Source organism: Nyctereutes procyonoides, unplaced genomic scaffold (assembly GCF_905146905.1).
Source record: "Nyctereutes procyonoides isolate TBG_1078 unplaced genomic scaffold, NYPRO_anot_genome, whole genome shotgun sequence".
NCBI classification, from domain to species: Eukaryota; Metazoa; Chordata; class Mammalia; order Carnivora; family Canidae; genus Nyctereutes; species Nyctereutes procyonoides.
In genome coordinates this window covers 15,833,349-15,853,296 of record NW_026575030.1, presented here as the reverse complement: position 1 = coordinate 15,853,296, position 19,948 = coordinate 15,833,349, and the positions used below count along the sequence as shown (strand labels likewise).

The 19,948-nt window shown below is 36.4% G+C and overlaps 1 protein-coding gene across 5 annotated transcripts in view; it reads left to right on the top strand.

Moving 5' to 3' along the window:
• Positions 1-19,948, top strand: part of WDR33 (WD repeat domain 33) — a 111,239-nt gene that overhangs the window by 44,717 nt on the left and 46,574 nt on the right. For 4 of the 5 annotated variants that reach the window (XM_055316406.1, XM_055316407.1, XM_055316408.1 and 1 more), the window contains 6 exons: positions 372-598; positions 1,866-1,934; positions 2,503-2,607; positions 5,144-5,239; positions 5,427-5,578; positions 7,291-7,388. In XM_055316406.1, coding sequence (XP_055172381.1) covers positions 395-598; positions 1,866-1,934; positions 2,503-2,607; positions 5,144-5,239; positions 5,427-5,578; positions 7,291-7,388 — 724 coding nt within the window. In that variant the 5' untranslated portion in view covers positions 372-394. Of the gene's footprint in view, positions 1-371; positions 599-1,865; positions 1,935-2,502; positions 2,608-5,143; positions 5,240-5,426; positions 5,579-7,290; positions 7,389-14,310; positions 17,443-19,948 lie in introns of those variants that run through there. The other variant, XM_055316410.1, reaches the window with a different exon arrangement.

The window sequence follows — 19,948 nt, the reverse complement described above, 5'->3', positions numbered from 1 at the left end:
TCTCTCTATCATAAATAAATAAAAAAAATAAAAAAAAATGTGAACAGTTCTCCGTGATTCTACCCCAGATGCCCTAACTTAAATGCACACAGCACATTCACCCCATGCTATTATTGTTATTTTTTTCCCCTTCGTCAGGCTGAATCTTACAACAAACGCTTATTAGCACTTATTCTGTGAATTGGCCTTTTTCAAATGTATAACTGGTCTCTGCCATTAAATCTAATAATTCATTTTGTAAAAATGATGACTAAAAACTAGAAATTATACCTATTAGAGAATAGAAGTACAAAAAATGTCCATTTAAAAATGTTATCAAGCAGTGTTGCAATGCTGGTATTTGTAGTGAAAGTGCTTTTTCCCTACTCTAGTGTCCTAGAACGAATACATCACCATGGCTACAGAAATTGGTTCTCCTCCTCGTTTTTTCCATATGCCAAGGTTCCAGCACCAAGCACCTCGACAGCTATTTTATAAGCGACCTGATTTTGCACAGCAGCAAGCAATGCAACAGCTTACCTTTGATGGAAAACGGATGAGAAAAGCAGTAAATCGAAAAACCATAGACTATAATCCATCTGTAATTAAGTATTTGGAGGTAAGTCCAGTTAATGTGCTTCTGATGATCAAACTTCGGCTTTTTAAAAAAAAGAGAGTTTCTAAAATTTAGGGTAATAAGTATAATAACTATGTTTCTTGAATTATAGTAGGATAAGTGGAATTTCAAATGAGGCCAATCACCAGTACTTTTTTACTCTTTGCGTTCATGAATCATCTCAAAAATTACAAAATTTGAATTCTAGTTCATAGTTTAAACTTTTAGAACAAAGTTCACAGCAGATCTCAGAAAATAGTACTTTACTCTCAAGGCCAGCCTTAAAATACTTGTTAAACCCACAGTGTATATGAAATTTTAAGAGACTACCAACATAGGAATATTTCTGTGCGAACATACATTCAAAATAGCAATTTTGCATGAAGACACTGGCTCTAAGAACACTGATTTTCCAAGCCCCTGGTGGTGGGTAGCTCTTCTTGTCAGAGAAAAGGGCTCCACTTTTCTTGAGGGTCAAGCACATCTATATGGTGAAAGCAACTCTGACATGACAGCTAAAGGTGGAGTTAGGGCTGTCTAGACCTCTGCATGATATTTCTCTCTTTTGAGCTCTTTATTTACTTGTCTTCACCTAGGAATTATTAGCCTCTGTGATTCGTTTTTCATTACTAATGCTATTACTTTAATCAGATTTTGATCTGCTCTGGCCTCCTTTGAAGAACATTTGTTTGCTTTTTCTTACCTGAGACCATTTATTTATTTATCTATTTATTTAACGTGAGATCTTTTAAAGACCTGCTTGCATATTGGATAATTAGCATGTTGCAGACACATAAGAGAAAAAGATTTATTCAGAGATTAAGACAGATTTAGATTTAGATTTATTTACGTTTTTCCAGGGAATTCAGTTGGAAAACTAGTCTAGGAGAGCTTAAGAGGAATTAAGAAAACCGAGGACAAGATATCAGGAATTGTGCTGACGATTTTGAGGGAATTGGAGATGTCTGCTTATCCCTTATCCTTTTTCCTTTTATTAAAGCATGGTCAGTGAGAATGTGTTGGGGTCAGCAGTACCTTGTTTGATTGGTTGGGGATGAGGTGAGTAAAGAGAAGAGGGAAATTCTAAACAATGTCAGTAGGATAAGGTCTTTTTAAGATACCCACTGTTATCTTTGTTATAGAACATAATGAAAAAGTTTTAATCCTATTTTCTCCCCATTTGATAGCTTACATTTTGTTAATATTTTAGTTTCGAACTGAGTATAATTGGACCATATACTAATTAATTAATTTGTTTATTTTTAAACAGAATAGAATATGGCAAAGAGACCAGAGAGATATGCGGGCAATTCAGCCTGATGCAGGTTATTATAATGATGTAAGTATTAAGATATGTTATACTAGCTTAATAAAACCGCTGCTTGGACATTTTGACGTAAAGCTATGTGATCTCAAATGCAAACATGGACTTTTTACGTTTTTATAATTAAAACATTCCTAAAGAGATAATGTATCTGTGTACTCTGCGAGTTATTTTTTTTTCTCAATTAAAACTTCTAAAGTGGCCAAACTTTTGATTTGGGGCTTAAAGCAGTGTCCAGCGAAAGATTGCACTGCTTCAGAGTCTGTGGAATAGGAAAGTTAATTTTAAATTTGGTTTATTCTCAACCTGTTTTTATTGTGTTGACCTTGAGAAGTAATTAGGGGAAATTTCATACTTGATTTTGTTATTTGTTTAGTAATAATGGGCATTTAACTGTCCTGTATCTCAGTTTTCTTCATTTAATTAATGCAGACTGATTATAATCTATAATAATAGTTTTTTTGAAAGTCCTGTGTAGTCCTGAATTTGTCTTTAGATGTTGAAATAATTACCTTGCTATGTCTCTGATTTATGCCCTGTGTGTAACCAGGAACTTTTAAAACACAATTTCCTCTTTTTGTAGCTGGTCCCACCTATAGGAATGTTGAATAATCCTATGAATGCAGTAACAACAAAATTTGTTCGAACATCAACAAATAAAGTAAAGTGTCCAGTATTTGTTGTTAGGGTAAGTATTCTGTTGGATATTTTTTTAAAAAATTAATCCTGAGTTATAACTTCTGAACATATATTTAGCAGGACAAAATTGTTTTAAATGTATATCTGGGATAAAAATTGGTATGTTGCTGATAACTTCATTTTGGAATACCCAATCATGCTTTTGAATTGTTCATGTTGTAATTTCCATAGAATTCTCTGAGCAAGTCAGGGGACTGTATTGCAGCATGTCTCAGACTTGCTCTTGAATAGCAGGGCTACTTTTGCTGCTGTTTAGAAAGTAGCATCTCAAAGTTAACGAAAACTGTTAATATGTCGCTAGTAAGGAAAACACCTGAGAAGAGCTGAAGACCAATGGTTGACCATAATTGTTAGCTTCAGTAAAGGTACACAGTAGGTACTCAATACATTTGCATGACATTTTAAAAAGTATAATTTTTAGATAGTAGATTGGCATGGTTCAAAATTTGAAAATTTGAAGGGGTTTGCAGTAAAATGTCTTCCCATTTTTGTCTCCCAGGCATCCAGTTAATATTTCCATTTGTGATAGTATAATCATCATCTTTGTGGTTTGCTAATAAGTAAGAATGTACTTGTTGGTTAGTAAGGCCAGAAATGTAGGATAGAATTAACAGAGTTAAGCAAATAAGAATTGGGAGGAAAAAAGGGACAGAAAAAAGATAGTAATGGCAAGCAAGCATTGTGGCAAATGAGCAAAATAAGCAAGCCCCTGATATTAGGGAGGTAATGGTAGAGAGCAGGGAGAACCAAAGGGCTGGGGGAAATACTGCAGTCAGTCTTAGGTGTCCTATTTGCTTCAGAGGTCTAAAGCAGTAGAAACATCAGTAAAGAAACACTTGTTTTTTGGCTTCTTTTGTTGGTAGAGCCAACCAGTAAGTAGTATAATTTTGTTTGCCAGGGAATTTGATAAAAGGAGTTGGTGTGCAGCTAATTTTTGTATTTTCTTAGCGTAATAGAGAAAATCTTTTTGAAATGAATAAAATCTGAGCATTTTGTATCACAGTACAGAATGATAAAATTGTATTTGTTACAGTTTGTTAGATAGGTAGATTTCTCATTTGGGGATCAAAGTGCAAGGTCTTAGGAGACATTTGCACACAGTAGAGGCATAGTCCACATTAGAAGGTATTAAGACATAAAGTCCTGTGCTTATAGTTTGGTTGGAACCCATAGCAGATAACAGAAACTAGGAAAGTAGGGGGATTTTGTTTATAATAAAATCATGATGTGCAGTTTAGCAATAAAAAGGTTTACCAAATAGTCTTTATTTTACATATCTCATCCTGCTATTCTTATAAGCACACTTGTATTTTTCAACTGTGTGTCCACATAGTTTTTAGTTTGGAAAATAGGATTGTTGTATTTTTATTTCATGTATTTACATTGCCTAAGGAAAATAAGTTTGTAATCTATCATAGAAGCTTGAAAGTAAAAAGAAAAAAAAGCAATGTTATGTTTAGAGTTGGTAAGCATATGTCACAGATTCCCCTTAGTATGCAAATTGTGATATTAAAATATTGCTGTAGTGTTAATCATGACTTACATTTTTGGAGAGTTGATGAGCATAAGACTTGTCAATGCTTGATATTGTGAATAGGGGAAAGCTTTAAAAAGTTTTTGTTTTTTTTCTTTTTGTTGTTGTTTTTTAAATATTTTATTTATTTATTCATGACTTTTGTTTTTTTTTAAGTACATTTAGTTGCCAGGAGAAGTTTGCTAGCCTTGCTGTCCTTAAATTGGTACTTAGCTTTTTCATAAAACACCTGTTAACTTCTCTGCCTTAATTGGTCCACTAGCAGGTGTAATCCTTTTTTGATTTACTTTGGTGACCATTTTATGTTAGCTTGCTAAGCATCCTAGGAAAATGTGGTCTTTGCATGTTTTGTTTTTAGAGGTGTAACTTAAGCAGGTACTTTTAATGCATTTACTGTTTTTGTTTAAAGATTTATTTATTTGGAGAGAGGGGGAGAGAGAAAGAGAAAGCAAGCACAGGCGGTGAGGGAAGGGGCAGAGAGAGAATCCCAAGCACATGGTGCTTGATCTCACCACCCTGAAGTCAGGACCTGAGCTGAAACCGAGTGTTGGATGTTTAACTGACTTGAGCCACCCAGGTGCCCCTTGCATTTATTATTTTTATTTTTATTTATTTATTTTTTAAGATTGTATTTATTTATTCGAGAGAGAGAGAGAGAGAGAGAGAGAGAGAGAAGCAGGCTCCATGCAGGGAGCCCGATGTGGGACCCGATCCCAGGACTCCAGGATCATGCCCTGAGCTGAAGGCAGGTGCTAAACCACTGAGCCACCTAGGGATCCCCCATTTATTATTTTTAATTTGGTTAATGAGCTGAAGTGCTAAAGCTTTCCCTGTGCTGTTAATATGAGTTCTTTTCTGACAAAGTACTTGCTTATAATTCTGAACTATGCTTAAGTGAAAGTATTGTCTATTTAATGTTGAGTATTAGATATTTTATAATCCTTTCTAAGTGTTTTAAAAATTAGCTAAGATTCTTTTTTTTCTTCCCTAGTGGACTCCAGAAGGAAGACGGTTGGTCACTGGAGCTTCTAGTGGAGAGTTCACCTTGTGGAATGGACTCACCTTCAATTTTGAAACAATATTACAGGTAACAGTAGTCATCAGACAATAGCATCCTCCTGTGGTACTGTAAAGAACTGGAGATACAGTTACTTTATTGGCATTTTAAGCTTAAAATTGGACAAATAATTCTTGTGAGGTAATATAGGTTCCTGTAAAGCCTTCCATCGTTATATTCTTTTACATAATTTTTAAAATGTCTTATGTTTTCACAGGCTCATGATAGCCCAGTGAGGGCCATGACTTGGTCACATAATGACATGTGGATGTTGACAGCAGACCATGGAGGATATGTGAAATATTGGCAGTCGAACATGAACAACGTCAAGATGTTCCAGGCACATAAGGAGGCGATTAGAGAGGCCAGGTTTATACACAATATACCATTTTCTGTAGTCCCTATTGTCATGGTTAAATTATTCTCTAAGTGTATTCTGGGTGCAGAGATGCATGGGCTCTGTCAGATTCTGGGATACTTTCTGCACCCTATAAACACAATATTTTTCCTTGTTTTCACACACTCACCATTTTGCTGGCACTTTTCTGAAGTAGTGTTGTCCCGGTATCAGCCTTTGCAATATGTTAGAGATGTATTGTCTGCCGCATTTTGCACTGGTTTTCTCTTTTCATTTATGGTTAATAATGTGTATACGTTATTCCTTTTTATTACCTACTGTGTAAGACAAGAATCTTTCATTCCGAATAAAGAATTCAGTCTTTAATTATACAACTGAATAAAATCTAAAGCCTACAGAAAACACCTTCAGAGTTCACACAAAATACAAGAAAAAAAGGCTTAAGTGAAGACCTGGTTGGCTTGGTTATGCCACGACTTCAAAAGGAGAGTATAGTAGGACTAAAAACTCACAAGTAACTCTGGATGTGGCAAACATTAATGGCGTAATGAATGGGTTCTTCAAGCTTTGAAACTGTAAGCAAACCATTGTCAAGAGGACTCTAGGACTTTTTCTTCTGATTCGCTGTTGAGAACATCAGTTACGCAAATGTATAATAAGTGGAGTTTAAAATATTTTCAGTGAGCTGTATATTTTTACATATCAATGAGATATGTATAGTAAAACCGGAAAAAAAAAATCTCAGAAGCAAGCCTGAAGAATTGCTGCAGCCTCAGAATAATAAAGCTAAGCAGCATTCTTTACGGGTGTACTGCCCATGTGTGGGAGGAGGTTGACATCCTTATAGAAACATCATCCACTGCAGTCACTTGTTTCTACTTTCAGAATCTTTACAAAAATTGTTGGATAAACATGCTTCTACAAAGACTGTGCTTTAGTGTCCTGCTTATACATTGAGTTTCACAGTTGGCTCTTTGTTAGTTATAGAACTCAAAAGTTCAAGGGAGTTCTTCGAGATAGATGAGAAACTTGATGGTTTTTCACGACAGGGAGGGAAAGATGGCAAAATCATTTGCAGTAGATTATCTTTGGCTTCAAACACAGTCTGAATGTCTCTTTGTTAAAGTTTTCCTTACAAGGTGCAACATTCATGGAAGAGCTTGCCAGGGAGAAGATGTGAAAGTTTCCCACAGACTTTTCAAATAAATGAGAAACATTAATGTAGGGATATTTAACAACTAGTCTTTAAACAGCCTGTCCAAAAATTTTTAGCTTATCATTTCATGAAGTGTCTGAGGCAGAAGTTGATGCTTAATTTTTTGAGTGATATTCCTATATAATGTAAAGGAATGTTTACAGGAATATTGCAAAAGTAGATTTCATTTAGTTTCTACACTTAAATCAGCTCCTTGTATTCTGTTGGTAAGGCAGGAAATACTGCACTGTGGGGAGTGTGGGAAGCATTAGTACTAATAATACACTTGTAAAGTTCTCGGACTATTGGTGATTGAAAACTAAGAAGCAACTACTCTGGTGAATTCTTCTTTTGATGAGATGCATTTATTAGCTGACAACATTCTCTTTAAGGGCTTCTTCACTGATGGAATACTTCCCTCTCCTGTTTATAACGCAGCACAGTGTTTTTATTTTTCCCTGTCTGAGAAGCACAGATAATCTGTTAAATGCTGACTTCTTTCCCCTGCTGTGTGTCTTCATGTAACAGTTTCTCACCCACGGATAATAAATTTGCCACATGCTCTGATGACGGCACTGTTAGAATCTGGGACTTTCTTCGTTGCCATGAGGAAAGAATTCTCCGAGGTACGTGTACTAACAGTACTGATTGGAATATTTAAATAGGGAAGGCATTTGTGGTTAAATCATCACAATACCACAATAGTAGCTTACATCTCCATTCAGTTTTTTTTACATATACACCGTCTCAGTCAGGCTCTTTAAAGAAACCTGAACACACTCTCCAATTCACATTCATTTTGTAGATTTTTTACTGCTACTAAATCTTTGAATTCTTTGAGTTGAATTAAATACAAGTGTTCCTCTCCTTCTGTCATCCCCCCACCCCTGCAAATAACTTGCTTATCTGTATTCATCTGTTAGGGCTATATTCCTGTCTTACAGCCAGCATGGCTTTCTCCAACATAATGGCACTGTGATTTTATTTAGATAGCTCACATTCTCCTGGCATTTCTTTTACAATATGATTAACTGAGGTATCAATAGCTGCACTTCTCATTATTGCTATTTCTGAAAGCAGGTGTTGTGTGTGTGTGTGTGTTTTACTAACAGTATACTACATTTCTGTACTACATGGCCCACTTGTTACTCAATTTTTTCTTGTTTACTTTTATTGATTTCATAATTATGAACTAATGCCTATGAATTACTCCCTCCTACAAAGAAATCCATATTTTTTACTTGGATTAGCTTAGTTTTAGACTTCATAAAGTGGGGCTGTTGAAATACTAACAGTTTATCAGTACTATTTATGTGAATTCAGTGGGTGCTAGAGTTACGGAATTAACTATTTTATATGCGTGATACAAACACTGAAAAAACATTTACATTAATAAAAACATTTAATCTCATTAGTTAAGCGGAAGGTAGTATTCTCAAGTGCTTAATTTGAATTTACACTGATTTAATAAAGAGTGAATTTCACTCCATACTCTTGAATCCAATATACCATAAAAGTAACATCTTCTCTGACACATAAATGCTGGGTAGCACATGGGTGCCACAGAACACTGGGTGTCAAGAAATTACTATTCAGAGATTTTCTTTTCTGTTCAAGAGTCTTGGTTGAATTTAACAACATTCCAGAGCTTAATTTACATCCTATAGTGTTGATGCTTTCTAGATAAGAAAATAAATGCTCTTGATATGTAATCTGTATTCAAGCCAGTTTTTTTTTTAATCATGTTTATTTAGACATTCCTGGCTTCTTACCTTTCGTCTGGGTTAATCCACAGTGCTGTACAGTGGTAGCTAGCATAAGGATATAGTATCTATCATTGAAGGAGTATACTCACTATGAACGTTATAATACTATACACCTTCAGAACTAGATGGGAGTTTTTGGAATCATTTAGCTGGAGTTATTTTATAGATGAGCATCATGATCCAGCAGGCTTAAGTGACATATTCAAGGTAAAACAAGTTCATATCCAGGACTAGAATCTTACACTTGATGTTGTAGTCTAACACTATGCTAATGTTGCAGCTTTTCTCAATCTTAATGGAAGTCTTAGCTGTTAAACAGCAAAAAGATGGTTAACTTTTTCTAGGCTTTGAGAATCCTTTTTTTTTTTTAAATTAAGACTTTTAAATTTATTTATTCATGAAAGACAGAGGCAGAGACATAGGCAGAGGGAGAAGCAGGCTCCTCTGGGGAGCCCGATGTGGGACTCAATCCCAGGACCCCAGAATCATGCCCTGAGCCTAAAGCAGATGCTCAACCTCTGAGCCACTTAGGTATCCCTAGGTATTGAGGATCCTAAGTTGTATAGAGGAAACACAGTAATTGTAGTTACTAAAGTAATGTTAAAATATCTTTACAGTGGACTAGGTAGGATTATAATAATAATAATAATAATAATATAATAATAATAATAATAATAACTATGCATCTTGGATTAAATAAAAGAAAACCTGCTATGTGATAACATGTTTCACTTCCATGTTATTCAGTTTTGGTAATGAAACTGTTTCTAAAGGCTTTTTTTTTTTTTTTTAAGATTTTATTTATTTATTCATGAGAGACACAGAGAAAGAGGAAGAGACATAGGCAGAGGGAGAAGCAGGCTCCTCCGGGGGAGCCCAGTGTGGGTTTTGATCCCGGACTCCAGAACCATGCATGCCCTGAGCCAAAGGCAGAGGCTCAACCAGTGAGCCACACAGTCATCCCAATGAAAATGTTTCTAGATAGCACTTAAGAACTTTTCCTCTGAAATTTAGAGTATGTGAGTTATTCTGGCAGTTAAATATTTTCAGATTTGAGTTCAGGCAAATTTGGATAAAATTAAATGGATGCTGAATTATTGTTCTTCCTGTATCTTTAAAAATAGACCAGCATCCTGCCTATATTGAGAGTTGAATTTTATTTTTTATGTGGAAGTTCTTTTTATTTTCATTTTTGCTATGGAAATTTCAAACATGTACAAAAGTATAATGAATCTCCATGTACTTTTAGGGTATATGTTCTAACTTATTCATGATCTTTGCTCCCATTTGAAAACATTTTAGTACCTCAATGAATATATGGGACCAATATGAATATATTAAACCCAGTTAATTATACCACCCAAGAAGTAGTTCTGATAGGTCTGGTATAGTCGAATTATTAGATACCAATTATCCATTTTCTGTCATTCCTTATTTCTCTAAATTCTCTGATTTTTAGCAATGATTATAAAACAATGAAACCAGTTATAATTTCCCTATCCTTCAGTTGTGGGTTGAGAATCCAGTGGGTAATGGGATTCCAGTTGTTTCAAGGCTGATGTGAAGTTCTTCACAGAAAATTTTAATTGAATATAATTTAGCTTTATATGTAGAGAGACAATTGGGTCATAAAGTCAAATAGGGATAGGACCTTCCAATGTCTAAAATGTCAGTTGGTCTCTGTGAAGGGATGATGTTCAGGTAGCCCACACAGACTGAAATATTGGGCAGGTAAGCATAGTCCTGCACAAGATTAGTGGTGTACCTCAGACCAAAACTTTAAGTATTAAGAAAATCTAGGAACATTTTATTGAAGGAAATGTTTACAACCATGTAGTTCAACTCTTTATCAAATATTTATCTTTTCTATATCATTCCTGAAACCCAGTCTTCTACTCATCAACATTTTTTTTTATGATAGTCACACACACACACACACACACACACAGAGAGAGAGAGAGAGAGAGAGAGAGAGAGAGAGAGGCAGAGACATAGGCAGAGGGAGAAGCAGGCTCCATGCACCGGGAGCCCGACGTGGGATTCGATCCCGGGTCTCCAGAATCGCGCCCTGGGCCAAAGGCAGGCACCAAACTGCTGCGCCTACTCATCAACATTTTTAAAAAGAGATTTTATTAATTTGAGAAAGGGAGAGAGAGCACGTGCATGCGAGCACAATCGTGTGCACAAGTGGGGAGGAGGGGCAGAGGGAAAGGGAGTAGCAGACTCCCTGCTGAGCAGGGAGCCAGATGTGGGGCTTGATCCAAGGATTCTGGGATTATGACCTGAGCCAAAGGCAGACACTTAACTAACTGAGCCACCCAGATGCCCCTACTCATAAACATTTTTAGTGTTAATAATATTCACTACCTCAAATAATTCTTTTTTTTTCTAATTTTATATAGCTCTAATTTTCAGAAAGTTCTTTGATTATATCAGAAATCTGCTTCTGTATGACTTGTCCTGCCTCAGGAACACAAAAAATTAAATTTATACTTTCTTCATGGCAGCCTTTTAAGTATCTGAATATAGCTATCATGTCTTCTTTTTTTTAGTGTATGTGCTGCTAACATGAGCATTCTATCATTTTTTTTTTAATTTAAAGATTTTATTTATTTATTCATGAGAGAGACAGAAAGAGGAGGCAGAAACATAGGCAGAGGGAGAAGCAGGCTCCATACAGGGAGCCCAATCTGGGACTTGATCCTGGAACTCCAGGATCACGCTCTGAGCCAAAGGCAGACAGTAAATCACTGAGCCACCCAGGTGTCCCTCTATCATGTCTTCTTAATGTAGATCATCAATTATAAGCATACAGGATCCCTGTGCATGGTGGAAGCCATGATTCCATTCTGTTGACTGCAGAATTTATAGTTGCTTTTTAGTGTCCTTTCTGAGGTGGTTCTCATGCTTTCTTAAGAAAAAGAAGTTCCGTATTAGGAAGTAATCAGTATTTTTTTAAGGTTCAAATGAGCACGGATCTATTGTTGGAGATTTGCTACTCAAAAGATCATGATTGGTTCATAGGTAGGAAATTTGATTATGTTGCAAAATTGAAAAGTATCATGTACTACTCATTACTAAAGCATATCCAAGTCAGCATAATTCATACACAATTATCCTTCTTTTCTACTATTACTTAGAGCACTTAATTTATGGGCTAGGATTAAAAGAACATTTAAGCACCAGAAGTACATGAATCTAAATGAGCCTCTAGTTTATTGATATTTATGCACTTGACTCCCAGTGAAATAGAGCCATTAAAATCCATTTATTTAAATAATGAGCAGATGCTAAATGTATACTACCTTCGGTAGAAGAATCTTTTTACAAAGTATGACACCTCCTCTCTTTTTTTTTTTTTTTTAAGATTTTATTTATTTATTCATGAAATACATACACAGAGAGAGGCAGAGGAAGAAGCAGGCTCCATGCAGGGAGCTTGAAGTGGGACTTGATCCTGGGTCTCCAGGATCAGGCCCTGGTCTGAAGGCGGTGCTAAACCACTGAGCCACCTGGGCTGCCCCTCCCCCCCCTTTAAGATGTTTTATTTATTCATTTGAGAGAGCACATGAGGAGAGAGGGAGAGCAAGAAGCAGACTCCCCACTGAGTTGGGAGCCTGTTGTGGGGCTGGATGCCAGGACCTGGAGATCATGACCTTGAAGGCAGACACTTACCAATGAGCTACCCAGGTGTCCCCTCCCCTCATGCTTTAAAATTTAGTAGGGAAGATAATGTCACATACTTAAGATGTGGAGAATATGGGAGAAGAGTCTTGATAGTGTTAGAAAGGTAGTTTTATCTGCATAGAGTTAGCAGATCACTTAAGACTAGCTAAAATGTACATGAGAAAGGTTTTTTTTTTTTTTTTTGAGAAAGTTTGAAAACGAATCAATAACACTGAAGTAAATTTTAGTGAGAAGCATAATACTCAGAAGAACCCAGTTTACAAAGTTTCAGCATGCTTTACTTTTGTTTTACCTTCTTGGTTTTATTTTATTTTTATTTTTATTTTTAATTTTTTTTTATTTATTTACGATAGTCATACAGAGAGAGAGAGAGAGAGGCAGAGACACAGGCAGAGGGAGAAGCAGGCTCCATGCACCGGGAGCCCGACGTGGGATTCGATCCCGGGTCTCCAGGATCGCGCCCTGGGCCAAAGGCAGGCGCCAAACCGCTGCGCCACCCAGGGATCCCACCTTCTTGGTTTTAATAATAGCCGACACATTACATTTACTATGTATTGGGCATGTTCCAAGAACTTTTCTTTTTTTTAAAGAGAGTGAGCTGGGGTGGGAGGGTGGGGGGAGGGGCAGAGGGAGAGGGAGAGAATCTTAAGCAGGCTCCATGGCCAGCGTGGAGCCCGACGGGAGGCCCGATCTCCCAACCCTGAAATCATGACCTGAGTCGAAATCAAGAGTCGGATGATTAACTGACTGAGCCACCCAGGCACCTGTGTTCTGAGAACTTCATTTAATTTTCCTGGTAACCCTATGAGCTAAGTGCTGTGTGGTCCACATTTCACAAATGGGTAACCAAGGTACAAAAAAATTAAATAAACCTGTGTTAAGGTTAGATAGCTTGTAAGAGGGGGCTAGGATTTGAACCCAGATTTTTGAGGTCCAGAGCTCATACTCAACCACTATGTTAAACTGCCTGTTTTCTGTTTACCACCAACATGGATGTAGTGATGTCTTCCTGAGCTGTGATGACAATATATGTTTGGGGAGAAGAGTGGCGTATAGGTAGAGGGAGCTAATTTAGAGACTCAGGTTCATTTTACTGTTCTTTAAAATTGTCCTTGTAGGTTATAGGTTTTCAATGTAGGATATATTTAATAACAAAAATTAAACTACACTAAACTAAATGGGTTATAAGATAGATGCTAGTTTTTATAAATAGAATATAGACATAATAAGGAGTTATACTGAGACTTATTCAGGAGGTAAGTTCTCTTCAGTTTTTAGATGTAGCACTCATGGAGTGGAAATGAACCCCTGAGTACACACAATTTAAGAAAAAGAATATTATTAGTACTTTTGGTAAGTCCCTATGTATCCCTTCCTTGTTACGTTGACTGTGGTCTTTAATAAATGAGATCAACGCCTCTGCAGAGATCTTTGGTTCAGCAGTGTGTTTTGAATTGTGTGAAGACATGTTTATGAAGTCTGAGTGTTCCAAAAACCTTTGATGCTATTTACTGGGGATAATTTTACTTACAAAGTAGAATTTACAAACCATGTAGTTTATGATTAATGAGCCTGCTTGTACAATACTTTACAAAACATTCCACAAGATTCTATCTGTTCTCCCCAGAGAACAGATACAGAAAACAGAAACACCCAGCTTCCTCTAAAATAGCCTATGTCAGAATAACTCCTTCCACTAACATGGCATATATTAATATTAAAAGGTCTTCAAGCACATCTTAATCCTCCAGACAACCATGTAAACTCATTTTACATATGGACACTGGTTTTCTCTATCTGTGTTACTAACCCTTATTTTGGAAGGAAGAGTTTAAGGCCCTTCCCTCTGCTCTCCTGAAAAGACTGGATTATGTATGGTAGGTTCTCCTATGTAAAGAATTATCTGAGTATATAATGAGAAGAAAAAAGACTTCAGTCTAAATAAGACTTCTGAAGCACATTATTTGAAGAAATTAGTAGGGTTCTGAAATATTTATTTTACATGGTATATTCACATTTTTGCAGGAATTGTTTTAGATTTTTATTTTTTGTTTTTATTTTTATTTTTGTAAAAGATTTTATTTATTTATTCAAGCGATACACCGAGAGGCAGGCTCCCTGCAGGAAGCCTGATGCAGGACTGGATCCCCAGGACCCTGGGATCACATCCTGAGCTGAATGAAGGCAGACGGTCAACTACTGAGCCACCCAGGCGTCCTGTTTTCAATTTATATCTTATTTTTTTTTTAAGATTTTATTTATTAATGAGAAGCACACACAGAGAGAGAGGCAGAGACACAGGCAGAGGGAGAAGCAGGCTCCATGTAGGGAGCCCAGTGTGGGACTTGATCCTGAGTAGGATCACGCCCTGGGCTGAAGGTGGCGCCAACCACTGGGCCACCGGGGCTGCCCATTTTCGATTTTTATATTGGGCTTTGTTCTTTCTATCTCTCTACTTATTTTAAGTGTTTACATAATGTGGCAAAAACTTGTTGAAAATAGATTTTTGGCTTTCTTGGGATGTCAGCTCTGCACGCTGCTGCTATCATAGTGTTTTAATTAAGAGTCAAACAATTCCCAGACGTTCTTATATATGAAGATTTTTGTATATAAAGTTTTTTGACCGTGATAAATCACTATGATAAATAATTTAGGCTGTTAATTTTCAGAAAGAGTCTGCATCTTTGCATTAATTATTCTGTAATTGTCTACTTCGGTTTATTATGAGTGAATCCATTTGCTGATGAATTAGTTACCTGGTTATATCGTAGAGCTTCGCAGCTAATTGAGTCTTCGGTAGTTTTTAAAGTTAAAATTCAGAGCTTTGGAAGGAATGATAAAATAAGGTAAATATGTAATGTTTTTGGCTTTTTTATGTTTAGTAGGTAGATCCTTAGATTGATGTTATCAAAAGTAGTTTCTTGTCAATGAGGGCAGTTAAGTACCAAAACAAATACTTTAAAAAAAAAAAAGTTTTCCCCTTTACTTTTTAATGATAAACTAGAAAACCATTTCAAAGTTTGATTTAAGGCCTTTCTCGGGAATCTGTAAGAAGCACCTATTGTGCTGTGATATCTTCAGTTACAGAATAAAAATTTCTATTTAAAGAAAAAAATTGTAGTTCTTAGGTTATTTCCCCATTTTCATTTATAATTTTTTATGGATTAGTTCATAAACTAGTCTTAATTTCTCCAAAATACACTAATAAGTTTCTAAAAACGAATCTGCTGAAGCCTCTGTTTTCCCTCTGAAGGTATTTTGATACAATTCTCTCTGAGACCACTTTACCCTTAGTAGCATGGCTTTAGAATAACATGTTACTTGGATTATGAGCCCAGTAAATTGTATCTGCTTTAACTTGCTGATAGTTTTAAATACTGTGTTGGTCCCTAGGGAACACCAGGAAGGCACAGCCACCACAGGGGGCCTGTGGTACCTTTGAGTAGGGCTAGGTAGAATTTCTCCTGCTCTGAATCGTCCATCTGGTAAGGGAGGGAATGCCTTCTGTAATTTTCCTGACAGCTGGCAAGCTAAGCCTCCCATTTGAGTCTAGGACAGCTTAAGAGCTCTTACAACAGCTTTTTTTTTTTACCTTTCTATAGGAAAAAATTTCTGTAATTCAAATATGTCTTCTATCCCTATATTCTAGATCTGTATATAATAAATTGAACTCTACTTTCATACATAATCCTTTAAATATTTAAAAATGCCAAAATTTTTCTTGTTTCTTATCCAAGTTGAACACTAAATTTCCCTTTACTCTTTCTTGTGATTTCTGGACTCTACCACATTATCTCACATCAGGAATTAAGGTTCACCATTGTGCACATCTGTTCTTACTGAATTGCAGAGGGCACGACACCACATGAATTTACTCTAAAACCTACATTTGTTTTTACATAAACTCATAAAACCATTCTAGTAAACTATAGAATTGTTGAAAACTTAAGTACTGGACTTTACGTTTATCTCTATTTACAATTTTACATATTACGTTTCTGTTAATTAAATTTAACATCACAATATCTCCTTGAATCCTAACATCTAGAGAACTAGTTTTGGATCACCTCTAAATTTGCAAAGCAGGCCATCTAGATTAATTTAAAAAATGCTAAACAGGACAGTTGGCCTTGTAGCCCTTTCTGCAGACTTGCCTTGCTGGTAACAAATATCCAATGGAAACTTAGGTGGGAAATGGTCTTTCAGTTAGGCAGTTACAAAGCCATGATCCTCTGTTTTGATCTTTAGTTCAGAGGATTGCCTGTGGTTTGGCTATAATTTCCTTGATCCAGTAATTCTTAAAAAAAAAAATTTTTTGTTTTAGTTATGACTTACCTCAAACCTCTGGTTTTCAGTGGAGGCAGTAATACCTTATAATGAGCATTTTGTAAAGATTTTTCTGTCTCCCTTTTCTTTCTTTCCTTTTTTTAAAATTTATTTATTTATTTATTCAGAGAGAGATAGAGGCAGAGACACAGGCAGAGGGGGAGAAGCAGGCTCCATGCGGGAAGCCTGACGTGGGACTTGATCCTGGGTCCCCAGGATCACACCCTGGGCTGCAGGCAGCGCTAAACCGCTGTGCCACCGGGGCTGCCCTGTCTCACTTTTCTTTGAAAAAGTTTTATGCGTAGTAGTCATTGTCAGTGAAGATACAGAATGCTTTCAGCACTCTAAAGATTCCTTCATACCTTTTCCCAACCCAGATCTTTTATTTGGTAGTTTAGATCTTCAAAGCTATTTTCATTAAATTAATTTTCCCTTCTCTCTACTGTTTTTCAAGGCTTTTGTTGTTGTTCATTTGTGATTTTTTTTCATCTCCCTTTCCCTTATGTAGTTTCCTTGACTTGTCTATGTGTTTTTTTTAATTAAACATTTTTTAAAAATTAAACATTGTTATTTAATTTATTTTTAAAGTGAACTCTCCTCCCAATGTAGGGCTCTACCTCATGACCCAAGATCAGGAGTCACGTGCTCTATCAAACTGGGTTGGCCAGGTGCTCTTCTCAGTGTTCTTTTGAAAACATTATTTATTGTTTTTTTTTTTCTGATTAACTTCTTTTACTAGTTTCCTGTTAATAAAAGCTACACAACAAAAGTTAGTATATAAAGAGATAGTACTGTATATTACTACAATAATAGCTCTGGGACCTGGATGTTAAGTCACAGTTTTTAGCCCTTAGCAGATATGGGACACTGGGGTAAGTCACATTACTGTGTCTGTTCTTTCTTTCTCTCTCTTTCTTCCTTTCTTTCTCTCTTTCTCTCTCTCTCTCTTTTTTTATTTTTTTATTTTTTAAGATTTTACTTATTCACGAGAGACACAGAGGCAGAGACCTAGGCAGAGGGAGAAGCAGGCTCTATGCAGGAAGCCCGATACGGGACTCAGTTCTGGGCCCCTGGACCATGCCCTGAGCCAAAGGCAGACGCTCAACCGCTGAGCCACCCAGATGTCCCTGTGTCTATTGGTTTTCATCTGTATAATGGGGATTAGTAATAATACTGACCTTCCTGAGTAGTTGTGAGAATTAAATTGGTTAATTCATGAGAAACATTACTGCCGTAAAGAGTGTTCAATTGGTGTCAGCTATTATCTCATTTCCAAAGCTAATTTTAGAGCCTACTTCCACCTTTCTGCCCATTTAAGGATAAAAGTAGTTACTTCTGAAATGTATTTTAACTCATCTAAGTATTTTTAGCCATTATCAGTTATCACAATTGTACTGGTTTCAATTTATAGCTAGTCCATAAATATGACCACTTGCTTAAACAAGTGATTTTCTAATCTCTTCAGGTGTAAAAAAATTCAACACTTAGAATTAGCTTTTTATTATTGTTAATAATTATTTTTAAAAGATTTTATTTATTTATTAATGAGAGACAGAGAGAGGCAGAGACAGGTAGTGGGAGAAGCAGGCTCCATGCAGGGAGCCAGATGTGGGGACTTGATCCCAGTACCACGGGATCACTCCTTGAGCCAAAGGCAGATGCTCAGCTGCTGAGCCACCCAGTCATCGCTAGAATTGGCTTTATAAAAAAAAGATCTGATATGGAAGCATTTAAAGTTTCTATTTTAATTGTTAGATGAATCAAATATTAAATGATTACCAGCTGTGATCAATAAAAATTCTCAAAACATGGCTTCGTCCCTTAAGCAGCATTTCCAGCATTTTCCTAGGCCTTTCTTTCATCGCCTCAAATGTATTTTGTCAATTGGGCAAGCACCATGGTGAGTGGGAATGCAGGATACAGTGAAAATCAAGTCTTCACAGCATCATACTGCCGCAGACTGTGGTCTTTGGTCTCTAGACTGTTTCATTGAGACATTTCTTTTTCTCTGGGGGAAGAACAAGTTTTTTCCTATTGACCAAATTTAATCACAGCAATTTCTTTTAAAATTTTTTTTATTTATTTTAATCACAGTAATTTCTAAACCCATTTAGTAATAAAGTTTGATGAGCTAGTGATAACTCTGGTAGAATGTCATTTCTGTTTGTCTTCTTCAATGAGTAAGGTGATCACTGGTAAGTTAGGAGTCTTGGGGAAACTGTAATTCTATATATTTTCTGTCCCAGTGGATGGGGTTTGTTGGAGGGTGGAAGCTAAATCCTTACGTGTAGCAGATACTGGCCCAACTGAAAAAGTGATTCTAAGAGTAAATAGGATAATATTAAAGGAGACACATTAGGAATTAAGGAGCACTGTAAGTTTAGTTAGTTCTGAACTTAAATTCTGCTTTTTTGAGATCATGTAGTATAGTGTCCAGTTCTAATGTTCTGTCTGTAGGCCCTGAATGTTAAATAAGTAGAAGTTAGTGTTAATAATATTTTACATGTTTTTGGAATGGTGAAGTCATTTTCTAGTAATTGATGGAAAAACTATTACATTTATATTTTTATTTCTTTAAAAGTTTTATTTATTTATTCATGAGAGACACACAGAGAGAAAAGTAGGCCCCATGCAGGGAGCCTGATATGGGACTCAATCCCAGATGCCGGGATCATGCCTTGACCAAAGCGAGATGCTCAACCACTGAGCCACCCAGGTGTCCCCCATTTATATTTTTAAAGGTATATTCTGGTTTTTCAGAACATTTTTAGTTTTACAGATTTAACAATTTATCATACAAATGTAAATGACTAAGGGTCTTTGGGGTAAAAATGAAATGTTTATTAAAACAAAAATTATTCAAGAGAATTTGCTGGGCATTTTTTATTTGATTTAATAATTTCTCTGCTAGAGTTTAATAAATCCGTTACTATAGAGTATTTTAGCTCTTTGAACTGTTTTAAATTTAGGCTTTTAAAAATATTTTGGATTTTTTTTTAAAGATTTTATTTATTTGAGAGAGAGCATGTGAGAGAGGGAGGGAGAGGAGGGACAAACAGACTGCACTGAACATGGAGCCCAACGCGGGACTCAATCCCAGGACCTAGAGATCCTGATCTGAGTCAAAACCAAGGGTGGTCCGTTGCTTAACCAACTGAGCTACCCAGGCACTCCTTAGACCCTTTTATTTTTTTTAAAGAAAATGGCTGGGGGGGATCCCTGGGTGGCGCAGCGGTTTGGCGCCTGCCTTTGGCCCAGGGCGCGATCCTGGAGACCCGGGATCGAATCCCACGTCGGGCTCCCGGTGCATGGAGCCTGCTTCTCCGTCTGCCTGTGTCTCTGCCTCTCTCTCTCTCTCTGTGACTATCATAAATAAATAAATAAAAAATTTAAAAAAAAAAAAAAAA